Source organism: Bubalus bubalis, chromosome 13, assembly GCF_019923935.1.
Source record: "Bubalus bubalis isolate 160015118507 breed Murrah chromosome 13, NDDB_SH_1, whole genome shotgun sequence".
In the NCBI taxonomy this organism is placed as follows: domain Eukaryota; kingdom Metazoa; phylum Chordata; class Mammalia; order Artiodactyla; family Bovidae; genus Bubalus; species Bubalus bubalis.
In genome coordinates, this window is record NC_059169.1 from 68,494,041 (window position 1) to 68,520,247 (window position 26,207).

General features: G+C 41.9%; 1 protein-coding gene across 4 annotated transcripts in view; it reads right to left on the bottom strand.

The window, feature by feature from the left end:
* WDFY2 (WD repeat and FYVE domain containing 2) overlaps window positions 1-26,207 on the bottom strand; it is a 178,617-nt gene that overhangs the window by 102,572 nt on the left and 49,838 nt on the right. For 3 of the 4 annotated variants that reach the window (XM_025262960.3, XM_025262959.3, XR_006543796.2), the window contains one exon: window positions 4,098-4,165. In XM_025262960.3, coding sequence (XP_025118745.3) covers window positions 4,098-4,165 — 68 coding nt within the window. Of the gene's footprint in view, window positions 1-4,097; window positions 4,166-5,091; window positions 5,220-26,207 lie in introns of those variants that run through there. The other variant, XM_025262961.3, reaches the window with a different exon arrangement.

Consider the following 26,207-nt stretch of genomic DNA (forward strand, 5'->3'; position numbering starts at 1 on the left):
AGAGTCTTTTCCAATGAGTCAGCTCTTTGCATGAGGTGGCCAAAGGATTGGAGTTTCAGCTTTAGCATCATTCCTTCCAAAGAAATCCCAGGGCTGATCTCCTTCAGAATAGACTGGTTGGATCTCCTTGCAATCCAAGGGACTCTCAAGAGTCTTCTCCAACACCACAGTTCAAAAGCATCAATTCTTCGGCGCTCAGCCTTCTTCACAGTCCAACTCTCACATCCATACATGACCACAGGAAAAACCATAGGCTTGACTAGACGAACCTTTGTTGGCAAAGTAATGTCTCTGCTTTTGAATATGCTATCTAGGTTGGTCATAACTTTCCTTCCAAGGAGTAAGCGTCTTTTTATTTCATGGCTGCAGTCACCATCTGCAGTGATTTTGGAGCCCAAAAAAATAAAGTCTGACACTGTTTCCACTGTTTCCCCATCTATTTCCTTGTGGTGTCCATATTATAGCCTCTAGTAAACTGTAGTTTTCTACTTAGTGAGTGAATTAAAGTCGCTTAGTCGTGTCTGACTCTTTGTGACCCCATGGACTATAGGCTACCATGCTCCTCCATCCATGGGATTTTCCGGGCAAGAGTACAAGAGTGGGTTGCCATTTCCTTCTCTAAGGGATCTTCCCAACCCAGGGATCAAACCCAGGTCTCCTGCATTGCAAACAGACGCTTTACCATCAGGGCCACCAGGGAAGCCCCTTTGTAACCAATACCACATACCCCTTATTTAAGGACAATATTGACTAACCTCTTAACAAAACAACTTCCAATAGAAAGGATTGCCAAAAAAAAAAAAAAAAGTGGAAATTCAATAAATGAATACATTCTAAATGACATGAAAATGTAGCCTATTTCCTTATGCAATAAGATTCTGCCTGTCTTAAGGTAAAGAAAAGATCTTGCTCAGAGATCAGTTCCTATGTTATCTGAATGCATATGATCCCTAATATAGAAGCCAATTTGCAATCAACTGTGAAGAACACAGCCTTCTGTTCTTTTCACCCTCCACGATAGATGGAATTGTCCAACAATGAAAGATAATGGAAATTATCCTGACCATTCACCCACCGTTCACCTGCATCTTCTGGCATCCAGCTTGATGGCCTGTATATAGTCAGTGCACAGTAAATATCTGACCAACTAGAATGTGTTCTTATATCTATGTATTTACAAATCAACACTGTACAGGCATGAGCCTTCACATGTGTTCATATAAACATACATAAATAGACCAGCATGTTGGTTGTTCAGTCACTAAGTCATGTCCAACTCTTTGTGATCCCACATGGACTGCAACATGCCAGGCTCTCCTGTCCTTCACTATCTCCTGGAGGTTGTTCAAACTCAGTCAGTGACCACTGAGTCAATGATGCTATTTAACCATCTCATCCACTGTCACCCCCTTCTTCTCCTGCCCTCAATCTTTCCCAGCATCAGGGTCTTTTCCAGTGAGTTGGCTCTTTGCATCAGCTGGCCAAAGTATTCTTCAGCTTCAGCATCAGTCCTTCCAATGAATATTCAAGGTTGATTTCCTTTGGGATTGATTGGTTTGATCTCCTTGCTGTCCAAGGGACTCTCAAGAGTCTTCTCCAGCATCACGATTAGAAAGCATCAATTCTGTGGTGTCTAGCCTTCTTTATGGTCCAACTCTCAATCTGCACATGACTACTGGAAAAACCATTTCCTGCATGTTGGAGAAAATGCCAAAAGGCAACCTCAAAATATAAAAGGCATTCAAATCACCTCGGGATCGTTTAAAATGCAGATTCTCATTCAGTAGGTCTCAGGTGGAGCCCAGTATTTGTATTTCTAGTAAGTTCTCAGGTGACCTTGATGCTGCCGGTCCACAGACCACATGTTGATAGCAAAGAAATCCCTTCTTTACTCCCTTTCGTAGACGGTCACAGGCCAAATAATTAGAGGGTCATTCTCAAAGATCACGTTCGGTCACTTAGGAAAATGTATGATAATACTCTCAGGGAAACTCATCTTTGTTAACAGATTCAAGTCTTCAGTACGTGCTTGTTTACAGAGCGCCTATGTCGGGTGCAAGAGCTATAGCAGCTTTCTTTAGTCACTCACGGATACAGCTTACTAAAGCACAAACATGCAACTCGAGGCTTCTCTGTATTCTCTGTGATATTTGAATAAAGAGAACATTAGAGAGTGACATCAGATGTGTATGTATGTGTGTATTGGGCCGTGGGGGTGGTTGGTAAGCAACTGTTTAGGATCCCGCATCTTCATGAGGTTCCTATCAACACCCATCTCAATGAGATTCCTTAAGCGCCATCCCCAAGCCCTCGTCACTCTGCCCACATTGGCCTCTCCTGTCTTCATAGTCACATGGAAATTACAGGACTCTGGGGTCAACTTCAACTTGCTGGACTACAGAATTTCCCCAGCTCGTCCTGCTGGAGATTATGTCAAGTGTGATGAAAAAGGCCGTAGGTAAGACTGGTTATACCACTTAAAAATAAGGGGAAAAAAAAAATAAATCATAGAATTCCTTTCCTTTTCCATTTACCTAAGGCTTCATCACTGCCAGGACTTAAGAAGAAAGTTCACATTGGGTCTTTGTTGCACAATGGCGTCTGCTGGAGGCACAACCAGGAAGGTGAGAATCTAAGCATAGTAAGTTCCCTACATACGAAACCTTCACGTTGCGAGTTTTCAAAGATGCGAACGTGCCCCCCATGCCAGCTGTCATACTATACTGTTATACTTTTCAAGGTACTGTACTGTAAGATTAAATGTTTGTTTTTTGTGTTTGTTTGCTTTTTATGTATTATTTGTGTGAAAAGTATTATAAACCTATTATAGTACAGTACTATGTAGCTGACTGTGTTCATTGGGTAACTAGGCTAACTTTGCTGGACTTATGAGAACGCGCTCTCAGGGTGGAACTCATTTGCATGTAGGGGACTTACTATACTGAATTATAAGTTTCTTTTTTGATAATGTAGAGTGGGACACTTGGTTCAACTACATGGTTATCATCTACTCACTACAATTCTAAATAAATGCAAACCTCAAAGATAAATCTGAAATCACAGAAATCCATTACATCCTTAATAATGTATTTGTTCATAAACATGCAAAATTGTTGCTTAAGTTATTACAGTCATCTTTTGCCAGAGGCGTAAGCTTTAGGACATCAATAGTGCAGCATGAATTTTTCTGGGTTGTATGTCGTGGCATGTACTACTCAAACGGGGATACTGGTATCAAGGGAAGAGGTGCACATTGCAGGAAGCCAGAGGGTACAGAGACCCAAACGACAAGCCCAGGGCATTTTTCTAGTCTGCCGATTTCAATTAAGGTTTGCAGGAAGGGGAGTAAGAGAAATGTTTAATAATATGACTGACAATGAAGTCAAGTAATTACACTAAAATAAATATGGAATAAGATACCAAAACATCATTAATTTTGATACAACCATAGACTATAAAGAAATTTCCTATCTGGAGAGGGGGTTGAGGGGCACGGGCAGCAGCTCTCTCCCTGCAGAGGAACTTCTGCCATTTTGAGAATCTGAGAATTAGTCATCTTTTTTAAAAAGTATATTTGAAAGATTCACTATTTATCCATGCAAGGACATATTTCTCATAGGAGCTTTTGGGGAAATGAGACAGACTTCTAATTAGAACATTTCAATCCACAGCAAATCCTTTTGAGAGCTGAATGTTCAATGCTGAATGTCCTGAATTTGAACAAATAATAGAACAATAATGTAAGAACAAATTTACTTCACAAATGTAATCACTGGACAAAATTTTGAATTGTCTAAGGAACTACTTTACAAAAAAGTTAAACAAAAAGTTGGAAATGAGAGGGAGACAACTGTAATCAGGGAGCCTAGGTATTGAAGTCCTTCCATTAATCTTACTCAGAAACCGTGTATATACAGTTTCAAAACAATTTTATCATTTTACATAGAGAGCTAAAATGATACAATACAGTCCTTTCCATTATGATAATCCCAACCCTCATGCATCTCTACTCAAGAGAACACAGAGCAGGCAATCTGGGAAGGAAGGGGAGTTGGGGTCCACATTTGATTCTTAAAGACAGAGATCCAGATACTTACAAGGCATCACATGGTATATGCTTGGCCAGTACTGTCCACTGTCTCTCTTTAACCACACACGTACAGTCCTGCAACAAAAGAAATGGGTGTGTTAAATCACACTATTTTTGGTCAGGGAAAGTTGACAGAAGGTCTTAAATTGAGTGGACCCTCAACAATACAGGTTTGAACTATACAGGCCTACTGATAAGTGGATTGTTTTTCACCAAAAATGCACTACAGTGCTACACAAGCCATGAATGGTTGACTCTGCAGATGTGGAACCACAGATACAGAAAGCCAACTATACAGTCATGTGCAGATTTTATTTTTTTAATATAATTTGATCTATTTATTTATGGCTGTACTGGGTCTTCGTTGCTGCGTGGGCTTTTCTCCAGTTGCAGCGAGTGGGGGCTACTCTTCATTGCAGTGTGCGGGCTTCTCACTGTGGTGGCGTCTCTTGTTGTGGAACATGGGCTCTAGGGCACGTTGGCTTCAGAAGTTGTGGTTCCCGGGATCTACGGCACATGTGCAATAGTTAGGGTGCACAGGGCTTAGCTGCTCCAAGGCATGTGGAATCGTCCCAAATCAGGGATCGAAGCTGTGTCTCCTGCACTGGCAGGTGGATTCTTTACCGAGACACCAAGGAAGCCCTATATGCAGATTCTAAACTGCATGGAGAATCAATGCCTCTAAATTGTTCAAGGGTCAACTCTGTGTGTGTACATGACATAGTAATATTGCTATAATTAAATAATATATATCACATATAAATATGTATGTTTGTTTATAATATATCTCTATACAACACATGAATATATAGATCCTAACTATATATATACATATACACACGCACATTATATATATGTGCACATACACACCACTTATGCTTTTCTAAAGATACTATATTGCTTAAATTTAAGGCTGCATATATTTAGAATTACATGACTGTTTTATAATTAAATATTTAAGGATAATTAAATTTTATCCTCATATGTATTTATATACCCACATGTGACAGTGTTCGAAAATTATTCTTGTAGTTGTTTTGCTCTTGGAGTATATGGCCTTTGCCCTAGTCTGCTGGAAGCATTCATCTCCCTGGGCAGTAACTGGGATTTACTAGGGAAGAACACAGGAAGAGATAATGAAGCAATATCCAACATCTGACACACAAAGAAGGCTTACTGGTAAATTCAGTCTTACAAGCTAGGCCATTGTCTCAAAGAGGGTTTTTCCAAACACGGTCAAGCAATGATAAAACTCTTGAGACTCAGATTACTGAGCTAGGACTGATTGTGGAACCCACCAGGGAACAGGGTAATCCTGCAACAAGGTGGGGGATGAGGGTCCACGCCAGATGGACACGTGGTAGACGTCCAGGACAGAGGACAAGATGGTTGGATGGCATCATCAACTCAATAGACATGAGTTTGAGCAAACTCCAAGAGAGTGTGAAGGACCGGGAAGCCTGGCATGCTGCAATCTATAGGGTCACAGAGAGCTGGACACGACTGAGTGACTGAACAACAAGACATCCCAAGAGCTTGGAGAGGAGGAGTCAAAGAGAAAATGATGCTGTCAGGGGATACTGTTAGGTTCTTATCAACCAGAAAGGCCCTCCCACAGGTTAAACCAGCACCCACCCACAAGGCCAACACAACAAGGAGGTAAAGGGACCCTGCCCCAGAGACCAGAGGGAGGAGCCAACATCAAACCAGGGGAAATGAACAGTGCCCATGGCTGCCAGGAGATCATATACCCCACAACTCTCACCCCATACCCTCACACCATCCCGGGCAAAAAGCGGACACTGAGCATTTTTATCTCAGAGAGAACTGGACAATATCTAAATAGACTATTTGAGTCATTACCTTAGACTAAGTTTTAAACTGTACTGGATTTCTTCCCCAGTTAATCAGCGGGTTGCCCAATAGGAGGAAAGGACTAACTATAGACATGAGGACGTGCCCTTTTCTCTGTGTGGCCACAAGAGTCGATGTAGCGATGTATCAGGACACCAAAACATGTACTTGTGGAATTCCCTCTTTTCAGTCAACCAGCCAATCTGCGAGATGGACAGGTGTAATGGGAAATAATTCCTAAGAATAATTCAATACATACATTATTTATACACCTGATCAGCCTTCACTTAAATTCTTTTCATAATCTACACCAATACATTTTAATATGGAGACTATTATCTCCATGAGTGCCATCATGGAAAATGGTAGAACAGGAAGTTCCAAGAATCAGTCCCTGTACCAAATCAATTATGGAGCTGGGAAGAACTGTCAGAATCACTGTTTCAGAATTCTAAAGTCTAGTTAGACACTTGCCGCATCCATGGGAATGCCGGATGAAGAAGCAGGTTTGTGGCAGTAAATGTCACATCTTACTTGCAGCTACCATCAGGCATGCCCCATTCACACAGCAGGTAGCTGTGGGGACTGTGGCTCGTGTTCACAGAGTGGCTTGCAGGTACCAGGGTGCTGGAACCCTGTCCTTCAAATCTGGGGGATGTGAGTTTTGATTTGCCGAGTGGGTCACTGAGGGAGTAGAGAAGAAACGCCTTTCTCTCAGTTCTCTAGGTCTGAAGGGCTTTCCAGGGCAGTGTTTGCCAAAAGAATTTCAAGGGGAGGAAGACCTTTTTCTCCTTAATGAAACCACTGGTTGACCTCAGAAGAACAGAAACTTCAATGATCACATATAACAAGAAATACAGTCTTTGCAGAAAGAGCTTGGAAAAGTCACTAAACAGACGACTGCACCATTTAACAAGTAACAACAGCAAAGTCTAGAAAGGAGGGGGATTGTGACTTTCAGTTACCACATTATAATATTTAAAACATTCCGTTTCTAGACATGTGTTTGCCAAGGCAGAAGGGAAGTAAGGAGGGGCAGACTGGGAGTTTGGGGTTAGCAGATGCAAACCATTATGTATAGAACGTGGTTATGCGGGTTATGAGCTCATGGCCATCAAGCAGGTAACATCTTCCATTTGGTGGGAGTTTTCACATCTGTTAAAAAAAACTCAGGATGTATGTATCAGATACTATTATTGAAGTATTTCAGAGAGAAACTAAAGCAGAGGATACAGGGCAGGGTTCTGTCCTGGGAAGGCCCCATAGAGTCCTGCTCAATCACAATTTGATTCCCTCATTAGAAAATAAGTATGAGGGAGTTCCCTGGCTGTCCGGTGGTTATGTTGCAGAGAAGAAACAACTGGAAGGCCAGTTGGAACCAAAGAACCAGTTGGAACTGTTTCTTTCACTTGCTTTTCATTGCTGTTGTTATTATAGGCAACAGCCTGCCTCAGAGGACCCTGCCCCTCTGCCTAAGTGTTTAACTAAAGTGCCTCTGATCAGCTCACAGGGAGATAATCTGACCCTGTCCACCTGTGAAAAGAAGAGATTAACACACCCCTTACAAAGGCTGGCCATTCTCAGAGATGTTTTGAAAAACCAATGGCCCTTTTTACTTTACTTCCTTACTGACTCTCCCTCTCCATTCTGCCTCTTGACGTTGGTTCCTCACCACTTTTCTCTCGGTTCTATAAAAGAATCTGGCATCCAGATCCCCAACAGGCTGGTTATCCTGTGACATTTCCTGGTTGTTCAGTCACTCAGTCGTGGCTGACTCTGTGACCCCATGGACTGCAGCACACCAGGCTTCCCTGTCCTTCTCTATCTCCCAGAGTTTGCTCAAACTCATGTCCACTGAATCAGTGATGCCATCCAACCATCTCATTCTCTGTCGTCCCCTTCTCTTGCTCTCAACCTATCCCAGCATCAGGGTCTTTTCCAATGAGTCAGCTCTTTGCATCAGGTGGCCAAAGTATTGGAGCTTCAGCTTCAGCATCAGTCCTTCCAGTGAATCAGTTTAGTTCAGTCGCTCAGTCATGCAAGTCGAGACTCTTGCGACCTCTAGCTTTGACCTTTGTTGGCAAAGTAATGTCTCTGCTTTTTAATATGCTGTCTAGTTTGGTCATAGCTTTTCTTCCAAGGAGTAAGCATCTTTTAATTTCATGGCTGCAGTCACATCTGCAGTGATTTTGGAGCCCCCCAAAATAAAGTCTCTCACTGTTTCCCCATCTATTTGCCATGAAGTGATGGGACCAGATGCCATGATCTTAGTTTTCTGAATGTTGAGTTTTAAGTCAACTTTTTCACTCTCCTCTTTCACTTTCATCAAGAGGTTCTTTAGTTGCTCTTCTAGTTAATATTCAGGGCTAATTTCCTTTAGGATTGACTGGTTTGATCTTGCTGCCCAAGGGAATCTCAAGAGGTGGGTATGATTATTAATGAAACAGGAGGGAAGGGGGTAGTCATAACCTTGAACAGAATGACATACCCTGAGGACATGACAGAAACTGACTAGATTTGGGGAAGAGTTGACTTCCACTAGACCTAGGTCCTCAGTATAGCATGCTCATTCTAACACATCAGCCCGCTGAATAACACACCCATAAGCATCATGACAGTTTCGAGCCCAATCATCAAAAACCAAAAAGCAGTAGGCCCATTCCTGGAAATCTTCACTCCTTCTCCAAAATAGTTGGAATAACCCTCCCATTCATTAGTCGATGAAATCACTCAGCCCATAAAAGCTAGCCACACCACATTTCGAGGCCGCTCTTGCCTTCTGAGATGGCCCACACTCTGTCCGTAGAGTGTGTTTCTCTCTACATAAATCCACTTCTTACCTATCACTTCATCTCCCACTGAATTCTTTCTGCAATGAGACGTCAAGGACCTGAGCTTCATTATCTCCTTACACCAGGTGAGTGATCTCAGTTGGAAGACTGAGGTTCAAGTCTCAACCTGACATAAACACTCACACTAATGTCATGGGCTGCACAGAGCCTCAGGGTGAACCAGGCATCCACCTTCAGACACCACTAGGCTGTGCAGAGCTGCTCCCTAACAAAGGGCGGGCGGCGGGGGAGAGGAAGGCAGGAAAACAAGACGAGTTTCACTTCAGTATACTGAGTTTAAAGTTACTACAGATCATCTGAGTTTCGATTACACATGGAGCAGCTTCTTACATGTGAGTTACAGATAAAGGCACTGAGAAATGGGAATAGTGGTGGTGCTAGGTGCTAAGTTGCTTCAGTTGCATCTGTCTCTTTGAGACCCTATGAACTGTAGTCCTCCAAGTTCCTCTGCCTGTGGGATTCTCCAGCCAAGAATACTGGAGTGGGTTGCCATTTCCTCCTCCAAGGGATCTTCCCAACTCAGGGATCAAACCCATGTCTCTTATGCCTCCTTCACTGGCAGGCAGGTTCTTTACCGATAGTGCCACCTGGGAAGCCTGAGAAATGGAATCAGTTCAGTTCAGTTGCTCAGTCGTGTCAAGAACTCTTTGCAACCCCATGGACTGCAGCGTGCCAGACCACCCTGTTCATCACCAACTCCCAGAGTTTACTCAAACTTATGTACATTGAGTCGGTGATGCCATCCAACCAGCTCATCCTCTGTCATCCCCTTCTCTCACCATCAGTCTTTCCCAGCATCAGGGTCTTTTCAAATGAGTCAGTTCTTCATATCAGGTGGCCAAAGTATTGGAGCTTCAGCTTTAGTATCAGTCCTTCCAATGAATATTCAAGACTGATTTCCTTTAGGATGGACTGGTTGGAGCTCCTTGTAGTCCAAGGGACTCTCAAGAGTCTTCTCCAACACCACAGTTCAAAAGCATCAATTCTTCAGCGCTCAGCTTTCTTTATAGTCCAACTCTCACATCCATACATGACTACTGGAAAAACCATAGGTTTGATAAGACGGACCTTTGTTGGCAAAGTAATGTTTCTGCTTTTTAATATGCTGTCTAGGTTGGCCATAACTTTTCTTTCAAGGAGCAAGTGGTCTTTTTATTTCATAGCTGCAATCACCATCTGCAGTGATTTTGGAGCCCAGAAAAATAAAGTCAGCCACTGTTTCCACTGTTGCCCCATCTATTTGCCATGAAGTGATGGGACCAGATGCCATGATCTTAGTTTTCTGAATGTTGAGCTTTAAGCCAACTTTTCACTCTCCTCTTTCACTTTCATCAAGAGGCTCTTTAGTTCCTCTTCACTTTCTGCCATAAGGGTGGTGTTATCTGCATATTTGAGGTTACTGATATTTCTCCCGTCAATCTTGATTCCAGCTTGTGCTTCATCCAGGCTGGCATTTCTCATGATGTACTCTGCATATAAGTTAAACAGGCAGGGTGACAATATACAGCCTTGACATACTCCTTTTCCTATTTGGAACCAGTCTGTTGTTCCATGTCCAGTTCTAACTGTTGCTGTCTGACCTGCATACAGATTTCTCAAGAGGCAGGTCAGGTGGTCTGGTATTCCCATCTCTTGAAGAATTTTCCACAGTTTGTTGTGATCCACACAGTCAAAGGCTTTGGCATAGTCAGTAACTTCCTGCTAAATCAGTAAACAAGGATGCTACAGCCATTAGCAATTGCTGCCACTACTGATGGTGAGCTGGTGAGCCCTGAGGGAACTCAGGAAGGAAAAAATACCTGCCATCTATCAGACATCAGACTGCAGCCATTCCCCACGGTGAGCCCTGAGGAAGCTCAGGATGTGAAGACACAGGATACTGACTCCCGACAGCCAAGATGCATATCAAAGGAATGATTTCAGTGAGCCCCGACTCTTTGCATGTTCCCATACGTAGAAAAGTGCTAACTTTGTTAACCTGGGATATCTGGTTTTCTTTCATTAACAATCATCATCTGATGTTCAGACTATCTGCCTTTATTGTAAAATTTCTATATAAGCTGGTTGCTCCCCTGCCTCCTGGGAGCTGTTCTCTTAGGGTTACTTGAGATGCTGTCTCCTGGCGTGAAGTTCTAAAAATACCCACCAAATAAAACATAATTCTCAACTTTTAGGTTGTGAATATTTAAGTCCACAGCAGCATCTACACTATGTGCACAAAGGTTGTTACACTATTCTAATGTTAGCCGAACCAATGGTCTTTCAGAAGCATAAATTATTTTTAAAATATATAAACACACACATTTTTGTTTTTAAAGTAACAGTGTTCCTAAAAATCCTGGTTAAAAAAGGTACACATCAAATCAACACAATTAGCACAGACTTGGTTAAAGATTTTTTAAAATAGCTGTACAAGTCAAAAAGGTGGCAGGATAATATTAGCTTTAATTTGAATAACAGTAACAAACATTTCTACAGAAATAACAGCCCCTCAAACACTTTGCATATACATTTAAGCCCTATGAAACAGAAACCATCCTTCAGAGACAAAAGTATAAGCCCAACACAGCTTAAGTGATTTATCCATAACTAGTGAGCGGATGCAGTTATTTTAAATTCTGTGTTGTCTTCACTAAATATTAACATGTTAGCTTCCTTACATGAAAATGTATCTGATAACTGATAAATTTTACAATCTAAAAATAAAATGCTATAAAAACACCTGTTCTCTTACATTCAGAGTTGTAACAGCAGTTTAAAAAGGAAAAAAAGACACTGCATCCCAGAGGTCAAAAGCACAATTTGGAAGGCTTAAAATTTCGTAGATAAATGTAAATTCCACTATACAAAGCCTGTAAGTCAAGTGTTCATTTTTTCGCAAATTATATTTTAAAAGCAACACAAAAAACTTTTTTCTTTGAAAAAAAAATTTTAAGAAATAACAGCTGTTGATTAAGAGTCAGAGTTAAACCAGTAGAGGTCAGTGTCCTGGAGAAGAAAAATGCATGACCTGCTGAAATGCAGAGAAACTGCATTGGTCGCCCACGCAAAGTCCTGGGGTGAAGAAGAAAACCAACACAGCACGGCCCAGGCCACTTTGCCACGTCCTGTTTTCTTCTCCCCTGGCCTCTTCTTCTCCCCCAAGTTCTCAGCAGTAGGCAGAAACACACTGGGGAGAAGAGGTGCTCATCTCAAAACTAGCAAGATGAAGCCCCCCCAGTGGGGCTCAGTCAGTTGAACAGCTGGGCTATTTTGAAAATACCTTGGACATAGCTGACCACATTTCAACAAGTAAAAATTACTTTAAAATATGGTCCTGAAATACTATTCCTCAGACCTAAAAAAAAAAAATTTAAGGTTAAAATAGATGTTAGATAAATTGTGCATTTATCAAAAACTCCCCTATGATCAGAGCTGGTTGGCTCCATGACTGAGCTCTAAATACAGTCAGAAGAAACTACATTTTATCTTACTTAGCATCTGCCCCAGGGCCAAGCCCCATGTGAGGTCCCCAACTGGTGCTCATCATTTGTGACATACAAGAAAGACCGGTCAAAAATTCCTCCCTCTGGTCACCTGTCCTAGTCAGGAAGTCTCTATTTATACCTGCACAGAACTCACGCAGAAGGGCAGCAACTGAGTTGGGCTGACACCAAAAAATCTGTACACTGTGCTGAGATGATGGGAAGGGACTAGAAATCCTTCCCTTCTCAGTGCCAGCATCCACTGATACTCCAAAGAAATAAGAAAGGGAATGGTATTCCCAGGCTGCCTCCCATTCCCCCCACTCCAAGTTATTCCAAAGAACGGAATCCAGCGCCTGTCTGAGCTACAACCTCAGCCAGGACAGGTGTGTACTCCTCATAGCCAGCCCTCAGCTCAGCAGCCATTATGATCACACAAAGGGGTACAATCAAGTGTGTGTGGGGGGGGGGGGGGGGGTTGCTTCCTTTATGAGATTTTCGCAGGTTTCTGTTTGACTTTCTTGTTTTGACCAGTGCTAATACTCAGATGCTGCCAGTGGAGTTAGGTTGGACACGGTTGCTGAACTGTGTATCTGCCCACGTGTCTGTGTGTGTGTGCATGTTTACACAGAGATATACAGCCAGGCACCACACCAGGTCCACCCTTCCACATCCTATCCAGGAATATACCCTCTGTTCTACATTCTAGCCATCTTTAAGTCCACTTATCCTGGTGGGGACAATGAACTACCGGAATGGGAACAACCTGCATTTTCTAAAACTATTAAAATCTTCAAAATTAGGAATTCTGCCCCACTGCCCCACGAGTGCACTTACACATTCAATCGATGACCTCTTTTTTTTTTTTTTTTTTTTTTTTAGTTTTGGTGATGCTGAGTCTTCATTGCCGTGGGTGGGCTTTCTCTAATTGTGGCAACTGGGGGCTTCGCTTGTTGCAAAGAACAGGCTCTAGCCACGTGGGCTTAGTTGCTTCACAGCATGTGGGATCTTCCTAGACCCGGGATGGAATCCGAGTCCCCTGCACTGGCAGGAGGAATTTTAACCACTAGACCACCAAGGAAGTCCAATCATTGACTTTTTGATCATTAATTCATTCAACAATCATTTTATTAAAAACCTGTACAGATGTGAGAGTTAGCCCAAAAACAAGGCTAAGTGCTAAAGAATTGATACTTTCAAACTACGGTGCTGGAGAAGACTCTTGAAAGGCCCTTGGACAGCAAGGAGATCAAACCAGTCAATCCTAAAGGAGATCAACCCTGAATAATTCACTGGAAGGACTGTTGCTGAAGCTGGTGCTTCAATACTTTAGCCATCTGATACGAAGGGCCGACTCATTGGAAAAGACCCTGATGCTGGGAAAGACTGAAGGCAAAAGGAGAAGGCGATGGCAGAGGGTGAGATGGACATGAATTTGAGCAAACTCCAGGGGATGGTGGGGGACAGAGGAGTCTGGCGTGCTGCAGTCCACGGGGTTGCAAAGAGTCAGACACGACTTAGCTACTGAACAACAACAACAAAAGGGACTAGTACATGAAATGCACAAAAACAAACAAATGCCAGCTGTGCACTAGATCCACGGCAGGGAGAAGCCTGAACTGGTCCAGGAGCATCCGGGAGCATCTTACTCCGACAACAGAGCTGGGGCAGGGGGCGGTGGATGAAGCTTTTGAGAGCTCGGCCACCCTGAAGAGTCTGGATTTTACTTTGAGGATGCTGGGAAGCTGATGGGGGGTAAGCAGCCGGCCACAAACTCCGAATATTTTTGTTTGCTCAGGAGAAGCCTGGAGAAGCCTGGTTACCCTAAAGTAACCACATTGGAGGATGTGGTCAGAACAACAAGCAAAATAGGAGGAGGCCTTGGACTAGAGAGGAGGTCAGAAACGCTGGGTGGGGAAGATCCCCTGGAGAAGGGCGTGGCAACTCACTCCAGTGCTCTTGCCTGGGAAATCCCATGGACAGAGGAGCCTGGCAGGCTCTAGTTCATGGGGTTGTACAGACACGGACTGAGCACACACAGCATGCCAGGAAATGCTGTAGAAGCACCTGGCCCCGGGGGCTGTCTGGACGTGGGGTGCTGTGTGAATGGTGCTGCCATTCTTCAATAGGTGATTCCTGTGGAGGGCAATGCTGACTTCATCTAGAACTTGCTGAGCCTGCAGACTGAATTAGTGAACTACCTACCTGCCTGCCTGAGCTGAAAATTAAGATCTGGGAGTCACCACACACAAGCAGTAGGTAAGTCATTAGTGAAGAAAAAGGGCTAAAGACAAAGCCATGAATAACACCAAAAGTCAAGCGATGCGGAACCAAAAAAGATCCGTGAAGACCTCAGTGAGGGCTGCCACGGAGGTAGGAGAAAAGCCCTTTACTTCTCAGAACCCGCACGTGTCCTAATTTTTTGGTCCAGAAAATAAGGTCACTATAAACATACCTAAGACTGAACCAAATTCACAGTGCCCACAATAAAAAACCATCTATATAGGTCACTTTTCTGAAGGAAGAGGGAAGATTGGAGGTGGTGACAACCAGGAGACCACAGGTTGCTAAGCTACTGGGTAAAATAAGACGGGGCGTCTACCCATGTCGAAATCCAGGCTTTTAAGAATGTGCCCTAGAATGATGCAACCTTCATTAGTTACCATAGCGATGAGCTTCATTTCCCAGGGGGACAATTGTTATTTTTGCCACCACTTGGGGTGGAGGTGCAGGGGTGGGGAGTGAATCCTACTGTGTTTTGAAGACCCTGAATTTTCAGGGATTACTTTTCTACTAGATCACACATTACAACCTCCTTACTAACAAAGGCAATCCCTATCAATCTGCAAACTAAGAGAACTTTGAGCAGTGGGATGTGAGTCAATGTCTTTTGGTAGTTTTCACAGTGACTTGCTTCAAGGGGGAAAAAAAGTGCCTCTAATGCAGAGAGAATGTCGTGGAGATTCTTGGAAAACAGAGCTGAAAGATTTTTTTTTTCCCCTATGGCTATTCGTAGTAAGAACCAACTATGAGATTCTCATTATATGCATTCAGATCACATGGAGTAAAGAAACTAAATCAAATCTTCTACAAAACACTGTGTATTTCTGTATAGAGGGTTTTTCCCAGGATAGACAGAGGCTGCTGTGTGGACTGAATGAAGGCGGCCGGGGGGTTTCAGAGACAGGGGCTCAAGCTGGGCGCTCTCCAGATTCTAGACCACAGGGCCAGGCAGCTCAGTTCCAAGTATTAACCAGCTCACTACATCGGACCTAAACAACTCTGCTGAACCACAGACACTTGGACTTCTTTTCCCACGGCTGTAGGAACCTAGCAATCTGCAGCTGGAGAAGAGATGTGGCTGTTTTATAGTTCAACACCTTGAGCTTTGAAAGGTACTCCTGCTTTAAAAACAAAAACAGTTATTCCAATCATTTACAGCCTTGTGTTTCATCAAGGGGCGCTAACCACAGCCAATCCCCCCAGGGCATTTTAACCAGCAGGATAATTTCTCTTCAACCAAAGGTCGCCAAAGCCTTTACATTTAGAGTTTTAAAAGTCACAACCAAATGGCAATATCTTCACTGGTTTTTGTGAGTGTGTGTGCTAGTCGTGTCCGAATCTTTGCCACCCCTTGAACTGTAGCCCACCAGGCTCCTCTGTCCATGGGATTTTTCAGGCAAGAATATTGGAGTGGGTTGCCATTTCCTTCTCCAGGGGATCTTTCCCACCCAGGGATCGAACCCATATTTCCTAGATCTCCTGTCATTGTTTTTTAAAAATCTATAAAATGAAATCTCCAAACGAGATTAAACAAACCCAGATGTCAGAGGAGAGATTACAAACACACATGAAATACAGGTAACTGTTATCTTTATCAATCAGTAGTAAGAGCCTTGAGAGAAACAAGCCCCTGAGTCCTTTTATTACTGGTAAACTATTCTGTATCTGCAAATAGTTTACCTGCAGTGGAGACTTGTTTTGCATATTTTGTTTTCTTGGTAATTTAACTCAGTGGCTAATGTTTAAGCACAGCCTTCCTGCCCTGGCACAATTGTGGGTTTTACCATTCTCAAAACTCCTTCCCCATAACAACTGTTACCTGGCTATCTGCTCTCCCATGTGAGCATAATTCCCCTACAAACCTTTGGGACTCCTGGACAAAATTAAGCTCCAGGATCACACCGTATCTCACCAATGTAAGGCCAGTTACATTAGCCATCAATGCCGGTGAGCAAGTCCTTTGCCCACTGGACAAGTAATTTCTTAAAGACTTCAAAATGCTTATCTTTAAATATTTTTATCTTTGATTTTCTTAATACCTACAGTACTTTAATTTTGAATACATACAGTACTTAGCATAAAAGAGATGCTTGGAAAAGGTCATAAAGGTACATTAAAGAAAAAGAGAAAAGAGAAAAAAAATGAACACGTTCCCAGTGCGATGGTGAAGAACAGCCCACAGGGAAGCACCAGGAATGCCCCAGAGCTCAGAGGCTGGGCAGTTTCTGGATATTAGTTAGCATCAGAGACCCCATCCGCTCCTAAGTCACAGCCCCTCACAGGACAGAGACTCATGAGGACAAGCCTTGAGCAGTTGGTTTGAGCAAGGCAACAATATGACAGTGTTCGTCAATATCATTCATCAGGAGGCATGTGATGGAATCACTGGAGGAACAATATAGAATTAAATATTGTCCTTGACTGTGTACGCAGTGGGAAGGCGTGGTCTTTGTCATCCCACTCAGCACTCTCTTCCTTCAGCCAACACGTGACAAACGCTCAATAGGGAGTTAATGACTGAAAGAGCAATGACTCACACAGGATTCCCCCGGCTGCCGCCCTTCTGAATCTGTAGAAAGATGAACTACTCCCTTTCAAGGCAGCCACAGGTAGCAAAATGACCAAGAATTTTACACCTGAAAGACACAGCAGAGGGACTTCCCTGGTGGTCCAGGGGCTAAGACTCCGAGTCCCAATGCAGGGGGCCTGGGTTCCATCCCACATGCTGCAGCTGAAGATCCTGCATGCCACAGTGAAGACTGAGACTCCCCGTGCAGCCCAATAAATAAAAATAATTTTAAAAATTTCACTAACAAAAAAAACACATCAGAGCTGGGGGAGGGGAGGGAGGGGAGGGTGGGGAGTTACTGCTCAACAGGTATGTAATTTCCATTTGGGAAAGGGATAGTAACGATGACCGCACAACATGTGAACACACCCAATGCCCCTGAAGTGTATACTTATGTGCTAAATAGACAAACGGTTGTCTATTAATATTTCCACAATAAACAAAGAAATCAATTTTTTTAAGCTTTAAAAAGAGAAATACAGCCGAAAGACTCTCTCTCAGAAACTGTAGTCTTCATAGAGCGGCCGGGGTCACAGCAATTAGATCAGCTGTGGACAGATTGGCTTTACTTAGAACAGGTCTGCAGAGGGCGTCTTGGCCAAGAATGTGTAAAAGGAATACACTTGCTCACTCCGGCAGGGTAGGGCAGAAGGGTAGGTACCCTTCCAGGATTCAACTTAAACTCAGGGTTTGGAAGAATTAGTCTTGATAACCTATGAAAAAAGTAACAAAGGAGAGTTTCTGAACCAGGAGTAAGTAGGTAAAGTTAGATAATGACAGGGGGGTGTTTTTCAAAAGACTGCTTTGGCAGTGAGCAGCCTGGATTAGACAGGAGGAAAATTAAAGGCTGGAAGACCAGTGAGAGCCTGCTATGGGGATCTACATGTTAGAATACAGTGGTGTCAGGGGAATAAGGGCAATAAAGAGGAAGAATCAAATCCTAGATACGTGACTAAGAAGGAATCAACAAGGGAAGGAGAAAGAGTCAAAGGTGACGACCACATTTCCAGCCCGGAGAGGCGTGCTGCTGATGAAGGCAGGTTGCGACCGATGCCGCCAGCCAGTATTTTACTCTTTTATTTTTGGCTATACCACAGCAGCTTGTGCAATCTTAGCTCTCCGACCAGGAACCCAGGCCCCAAAACTCTAATAAGGGAGTTTTAAGTTAAAGTTTTTAACCTTAAAAGTTCCTTTTGAATCCTGGAGATCTTAAGTTATTTCCTTTCCTAGCTGAACTGATCAGATCATGACGGTGACTGTAACTCAGCTATTCTCCTATTATTTTCCTGATACCCTAGAACTTTAGACCAAAAGGAAAAAAAAACTAAAATTCCATACTGTTTTACGGAAAAACCAGAATGAGCTTTCTGACCATCTCTATACATTTTTCAATACAATTTTCTTATAATTCAATGGTGACTGGAAATTATCCTTGAATAAGATGGACACAAGTTGAGCAGAACATGGCTTTGGGAAGTAATTTCCACTAATGAATTAAATAGAGTACGGCAGAAAACAAAGTCCATCCATTTTGTCTGCCTTTCTCTAATTCTCTTTATCCTTTACAAAACACCCTAAGATGAATGAAGCAAAAACATAACCATTCCCAATGACTGTGTGAAGGTGTTAGGAATCTACAAGAATTAAAAAAAAATCACATCAAAACTCTGTTGTCCTGGGGCTCCCCTGGCTATCTTGTGCTTCCAACACAGGGGAAATGGGTTCAATCTCTAGTCAGAGAACTAAGATCCCATGTGGGGTGTGGAGTGATCAAAAATATATATATTAAATTTTAAAAATACTTAAACTCAGTGTGTGAGCCTTGTTTGGATATTGCTTTGAGTAAATCAACCATAAAAATATATGTATATTCAATTAGGGAAATTTGAACATATTAAATGAACATATTAAATAATATTAAGAAATTATTAATTCAACTCTGTATGTATGATAATCGTGTTGTGGAATGTGAAACAACTTATCATTTATGGCATTAACAGGTGAAATGAGACTTTAATCCAGAATTCGTTTAAAGTGAATTCCAGCATCCTACCCAACAAAGGACTGAATGTGGAGATACACAACACAAGACTGGCAAAAGATTGATCATTCAACTAGACTCCAATAACACTTTTAAAAATCAATAACACTTTTAAGAATAAATAAAATGCTTGAGTTACCAAAAAAAAAAAAAAATAAGACTGAATATTGAAGCTGGGTGATGGGTACATTGTCATTTTCATGTGTTGTATATGTTTGAAACTGTCCACAATAAATTATTAACAATCTTGAGGCCTTGACGCATAACAACAACTGTATATAACTGTATGTAACAGACAGCCATGACCCCCTCTGGGAATACAGAGAGATTATGACTAGAGAAACATATTAATTCAAGCAGTACTGAACACTTCCGTCATCCACCTGGTAATCTGTGTTGGTTTGATATCATTTGTAGGTATCAATAAATCACGTGCAAATGAAACACTTTTTATATCTAGAGAATAGATAACAATTTGTGGATCTCTAAAATGAATGAACAACTTTGAAAAGTTATGCCTGAATAGGTATAAACGGTTGGGGCAAATTATTTAAACGTATACGCCCAGAAGACGTTGGTACAATATCTCAGAATAATCCTTCTAGAAAAAATTTTCAGAGTTCTCATGTTAAATATTCTCAATATATGAATCACAGTAGCATATGTCAATGATAAAGGAGACAGTAATAGCATATGGACTGCTTTGAAGTTAGTAGAGTGGGTAAAATGTCTATTTTCTGCAGTGCTTAAGTGTATTTCATTAGGTGATTAAATTCTCCTCACTACTGGAAAACACTAAATGGCACAAATGAATTCAGATTCCACATTAAATAATCTACATTATTTCAAACATCCATCTACTATCCATTATGACAAAGAAACAAGTAGTCAGTTTCTGGATGGAATCATAAAAGCCCTTACAATTCAGGCTATTTTATAAAGTAACTAAGGCTACTCATACTTCTCACAAATTTTAAATGCATCTGACATGCTTTGTAGTAGTACAAAGGAGGGATAAAACAGGAAAATCAAAAAGACAATGATACTACATCTTTTCTCTGTCAGGTCAAATAAACATACAACAGTAGCTACTGCCCTCTACAATTCTGCTTGATGTAAAGTGATGACTTAGCATGGATGGTTAAAAATTCTCATGCTCTCTTGAAAAACCAAAGTATACAGATATCCTCTCTTCCTATAATCAACCTTTCTTCCTGTGGGCTTTTGAGATACATAATGTATACTCATGAATGTTAATAAATCCCATAAATCAAAATCACATTAACTTTCCTTTCATATTAAACCCTCCCCATAAGCTTCTGCAGAATTTCCTTGATGTATCAAAGTATATGGTGTAAAAAGGTGTAGATGAACCTAAAACAGCAAAATTTCTTTAAATGCTGGTTGAAGAAACATTACTGGAAGTAATTCACTATAGCTTGGCTGCCCTTGGAAAACATGCTGGATTTAAGCCATGCCGATAGAAAAGCTTACATGGAAACTAATGAAATAAAGAGAGCAAGCCAGAAAACCAGAACCTTCTGTTTACCAGTCAACCCTCAGTTTTGCTTTTGTCGGAGAGAAGTCAGGTAAAATAATAGCTGAAATGAAATTCTTTTCTAAAATTTTTTTAAGAATTCATTAATTTGCAAAAAGATACTAAAATACGTAAGAATCTTGAACTAAGGCTAACATAACATGTAGACCTTCCACCAAAAGCCATTCTGTAAAGCAAGCATGCTATGTAAAATTAATCCCTGCAAAAATAAAAGTCTGAAAAGGTTAGCAGAACCAGTATTTTTACTAGCCAGCATTCTCCCAAGGACTTATATCTGTAATAAAATGAATGAAATCAGCATTTTCTGACTCACACAGCTTTTCATGAATGAGTACTTAAGTGTGAAGATGGATTAACTCTCTGATCTCATTTTAATGAGTTTCTCTTTGTCTTTGAGGGACTACACTGCACAGATGCTCAATCACTCTACACTAGAGTCATTTAAATCAATCCATATAAGAGCTTGGAGAACTGCGTTGACTTGCACTTACTTAGTTATACTAAACTGGCCAAAATTTAAAGTCAGAGAATAATTTAAATTATGTAAAGTTACCTCTTCCATCCAGTCGGCTGCTAATTCCTGCCAATTTTCCTTAGTGGAACTAAAGTCTTCTCTCTGCTGCCTACACTGCTCTTCCATCCAATACACTGCTAAACCCTGTCAATCCTACCTCCTTAATGTAACTAACACCCGTTAGTTGTCTCTATACTATCTATAATATCGGCTTGGTCGCACTTGCATTGATACCCTCAAGAAACTCCTCCCTGGTCTCCTCCTGTTTCACCTTCTCTAATCCCTTCAACAGGGCACTGAAGTCAACTTTCTAAAATGCAAATCCAATTATGTCACAACCTTCAAAGATGTGGGGATCAAGTCCAGCTCTATGGTCTTAACAGGTCTTCCAGGATCTGACCCCCATCCGTTTCGCTGGCCCATCTGTCCAATACCCTACCAAACTGTTCTTGGTCCTCTAACTCACTAACCTGAAAGGGTGGTGAATTAAATACAGGCTTACCAGGTTTCCATTCTGCCAAGAAAAAAACATTTCAAATAAAAGCAAAATCTACATTTTGCGAGCGCTTTCATTTTACAAAAAGAGCGTGATCTTAGAATTCTAAAATCTGAATAAATTTAATTTTAGATACAAAAAGCATATTATATTGTCCTTTTAAAAAAACTTTCACTGCACTCTGTTGAAAACTCTCGTGTGAACTCATTCAATGAAACTGACCTCATTCATCAGATCTTTATGCCCCTGAGTGTGCTGACCCTCTGTTGAAGCATGTCTTTCTCCCCCAACCTCCTCCACCTGTACAACTAGTACTCATCTTTATATTGCACTTTATAAGGCAGTCTTTTTCAAATTTTAATGTGCATACAAATAACCTGGCAGTTTTGTAAAATGCAGATTCTGGTCACAAAGATTTTGTGCTAGAAGAGTTACAGCTTTAGGTTTTACACTGAAGTCTATAATCCACTTTGTGTTCATTTTTGTATGTGTATGAGGCACGGAAAGTTCCTTTTTTTCGTATGCGGGTATCAACTGTTCCAGCACCTTTTCCTGAAAAAAGAATCCTTCCACCGAACTGCCTTTGCTCCTTTGTTAAAAATCAATTAGCTCAATTAGCCATGTATGTGTGTGGGTCTCGTTCTGGACTCTATCCTGTTTGTTCCATTGATCTATTTGTCTAGACCAAGTTACCTCACATGGTCTTAAAGGCTCATGATCCAAAAACAAAAGTATTCTGTGCAAAGAAAGGCCCTGGAATGTTCCAGACCTCCCTGATGTTTACCTGTGTTTTCTTTCTCCTGCTGTACTCTATCCATCAAAGCCTTAAGTAAGTATACTTAGTGAGTCCTTTCAATTAACTGACCCTGGGTAACTGCTGCAATGATTTTGCTGTCTGTAATTAAGAAGACAGAACACAAAGCCGAAGAACTGGCTGTATTCCATCCGGCCTAAACGGGTCAAGGTCAGTTAGCTCTTCGCCCCTCTCTTCTGGGAATGTCACTTCCCAAGTTTTACTGCTTATGCCCTACAGGTCTGTTTTGATAATAACCAGTTAATGATGGCCAGATGTCATCTCAGATAACAAAAGATAATCATAAAAGAAGGAAGTTTTCAGTCTAAAGCACGCTTATAGTCAGGGTATGTGAGTGTAAATGTGCACGCATGAATGTGAATGTGAAGACAGCTGAAGCTAACCGACCCATGGACCTGAACATGAGCAAAACCCAGCAAAAGCCAAACTCTTTCAAGAAATATCAACAACTACCCAACAGACAATTGTCAGGCTCCTTGATAGAAACAAAGGTGGGCATCCAGCACTTTGCAGAAAAGAAGGAGAAACTTCTGGTGAGAATCCTTTCCATTAAGAGTTAAGCCAGAATAAAATGTACACGGGAACTTTCAAAGTCTGAGAAGAGAGTTCCACTCTGGCACTGCCCAGATATGGGGACGCTAGCAGAGAAATGGAGAGCAGTGGTATGGTTATGGTAAGGTAAAATGTGAAAGTGAAAGTGAGTGTTAGTCGCTCAGTCACGTCCAACTCTTTTCCACCCCATGGCCTGCAGACCATCAGACTCCTCTGTTCATGGGATTCTCCAGGCAACAACACTGGAGTGGGTTGCCCCGCCCTCCTCCAGGGGATCTTCCCGAACCAGGAATCAAACCAGGGTCTCCTGCACTGCAGGCAGATTCTTTACCATCTGAGACAGCTAGCTAAAAGTAGTAGAAGGGATAATAATAACAGTTCAGAATTAAATGCATGTGTGTGCTCAGTCATGTCCAACTCTTTGCGACCCCATGGACTGCAGCCCAACAGATTCCTCCAAATAAATGGATTCCCTCCAAATTCATATATTGAAATCCTCATCTTCACTGTGATGGTGTTAGGAGGTGGGAGGTAATTAGGTCATGCAGGTGGTGCACTCATGAATGGGGTCAGTACCCTTTTAAGAAACACTAGGGACACCATCTTTCTCTCTCCCGAACTAAGAGACAAACACCCTGAGCATCTTTTATGGAAGACACATTGTGACTTGCATCCTTATTTTTTTGAAAAAGAGGCAGATATTACTACTTATTTTTTTATCACTCTGCATTTTTTATTTTTGTTTTAGACACACCTCACGGCATGCAGGATCCTAGTTTCCTGACCAGGGATCAAATCTGAGCCCTTTGCAGTGAAAGCTCAGAGTCTTAACCACTGGACCACCAGGGAAGTCCCCCTTCACTTCTTAATCCTCACAAACATTTAGAGGAGGTCCTATTTTTGTTTCCATTTCAGATATGAGGAACTGTGTTTCCCTTTGGAGGGAAAAAGCCAGGAGTTACCCTCAGGCAGTCTGACTCCCAAGTATTTTTGCCTGGAGAATTCCATGGACAGAGGAGCCTGGCGAACTAGGCTCCATGGCGGTCCCATCGGACACAACTGAGCGATTAACACTTTCACTTACCCACCACACTATTCCTGAGGTCGTCTGACCACTCAGAAAGAGAAATAAAACAGACTATGAGGGCAGCAGGAGAAATAAACCTAGATTTAGACAACAATGGAAGGCAGGAACCCAAGAAAATGGCTGACAGGCATTTACAGCACCTTGCGCAGGGCATTACTCAGGTCTGGATCTGATACATCTAATACGCTCAGAGGTACAGCAGACAAAAAAACATGCTGCTCTGTGAAATTCCCTCAGTTACACAAAGCTGCTGTTCTCACAGGCTGGCATGGAAAATGATGATCACTTCATAATTTATCTCTCAACTCTTCTTATGCCATTGAAAAGGATTAGGGCTTCCTGTCGGGGCAACTATGTATATTTCCCTACCGTCTCCTCCAACTCTGCTTTTTTAGTGTGGATGGAACCCACTTAATCCAAACACAACACATTTGATTGTGTTGATCAGTACATAAACATTTTAGAAAAAAAGTCCTCCTTTGCTCTAAAGTTATTTTTTTTGGTACTGAACACATGAGAAACATCAGCCTTTTCCTCTCTGATGATGCTAAAAGGTATTGTAAATTTACAAAAGTTTAATTGACCCTTACCTGGATCCATGATATTTTAAATATCTTTGTTCATTATGAGGCCAAAGTATTATATTTCCTTCATCTTGAAAAGCATGTAGAGTGCTTATCACAGAACAAGATCAGTACTAGAAACACAAAAAGGGGTCCAGCCCACAGAGAGGGTTTTCATTCTTTTTTTTTTTTTTAATGTGGATCATTAAAAAAAAAAAAAAAAAAACCTTTTATTTTGTACTGGGTACATGGGTTCAATCCCTGGGTGGGGAAGATCCCCTGGAGAAGGAAATGGCAACCCACTCCGGTGTTCTAGCCTGGAAAACCCGTAGACAGAGGAGCCTGGCATGCTGCAGTCCATGGCGTAGCAAAGAACTGGACACCGACTTAGCAACTGAACAACAAAGCAGCCAAGCCAGAGACTGGAATACAATGGCTATAAAACTCAGGATTAAACTCTTAATCACTCCATGCACACACAGAGGGGCCAAGTCCACCAGCTCCCCTCTTACAGCCGGTGAACAGCTCCTGAAGTAGAGGTGGGCAAGACCAGCGCTGGACAAAGAGCCACCCTGGAGCTTCTGCCTGGGTGCCAGACCAGGCAGCTACTCGGGGGAAGGGAAACTACCCCAGTAGGCTCAGAGCTGCCAAAGCAACACAAAAGGAAGACTGTTCTGCAACAAAGCAGGGCTCTGCCCTGCAGCTGTGTCCCTCTGCCCACAGCTCCAGCCTTACCCCACACAGGCTATCAGGACTCCGAGCTGCTGCTGAGAAGTTACAAGCATCTAACTTTTCCCCCTATTTTTTGCTGGTAATGAAAAGAACTGAACAATAACCCACAGAGTCTCTGACAAAGCAGATTTCAGTTACCAACACGGAACAAACTAGACCTCACTTGGCAGATGAGCAGAGAAGCTAACAAATTAGAGAGATTCATATGTTTAAGAGGGACATTCTGAACAGTTAGGGTAAAGGCAAGAAATAAGACAACTTTACAAATTTTGAAATTTACGTTCTCAGGGAGATTCAAAACACTGAATCTCTAATAAAATGAAAGGCAAATGAAAAAAGAATAGAAACTAGTATTTGAAGGTAAAAGTGAAACTGGTGGCCGGAAGAACAGAGGCACTGAAATGCAGATTGGCTACCGCAGAAAACCACGCTGGAGCCTGTGAAGATCTGCTCAGTGAAAGCTCCCAGAACTCACAGGAAAACAGTGACCAAGCGGAAACTATCAGTGAAAAAAGACAGCATCTCCACAACGGATCCAATATGTGTATTACAGGCACTTCAGAAAGAGAAAATAAAACAGAAGGGAAAAATAACAAGTAAAGGAGAAGTAGTAATTAAATAAATAATGGGAGAAAGAAACAACTTACAAATGAGTTTTTCAGACTAAAATGATCTACTCAGAACTTGATAGGATTAATCATAAAAAGATCCACACATTCCCCAAATTTCTCAATGTCA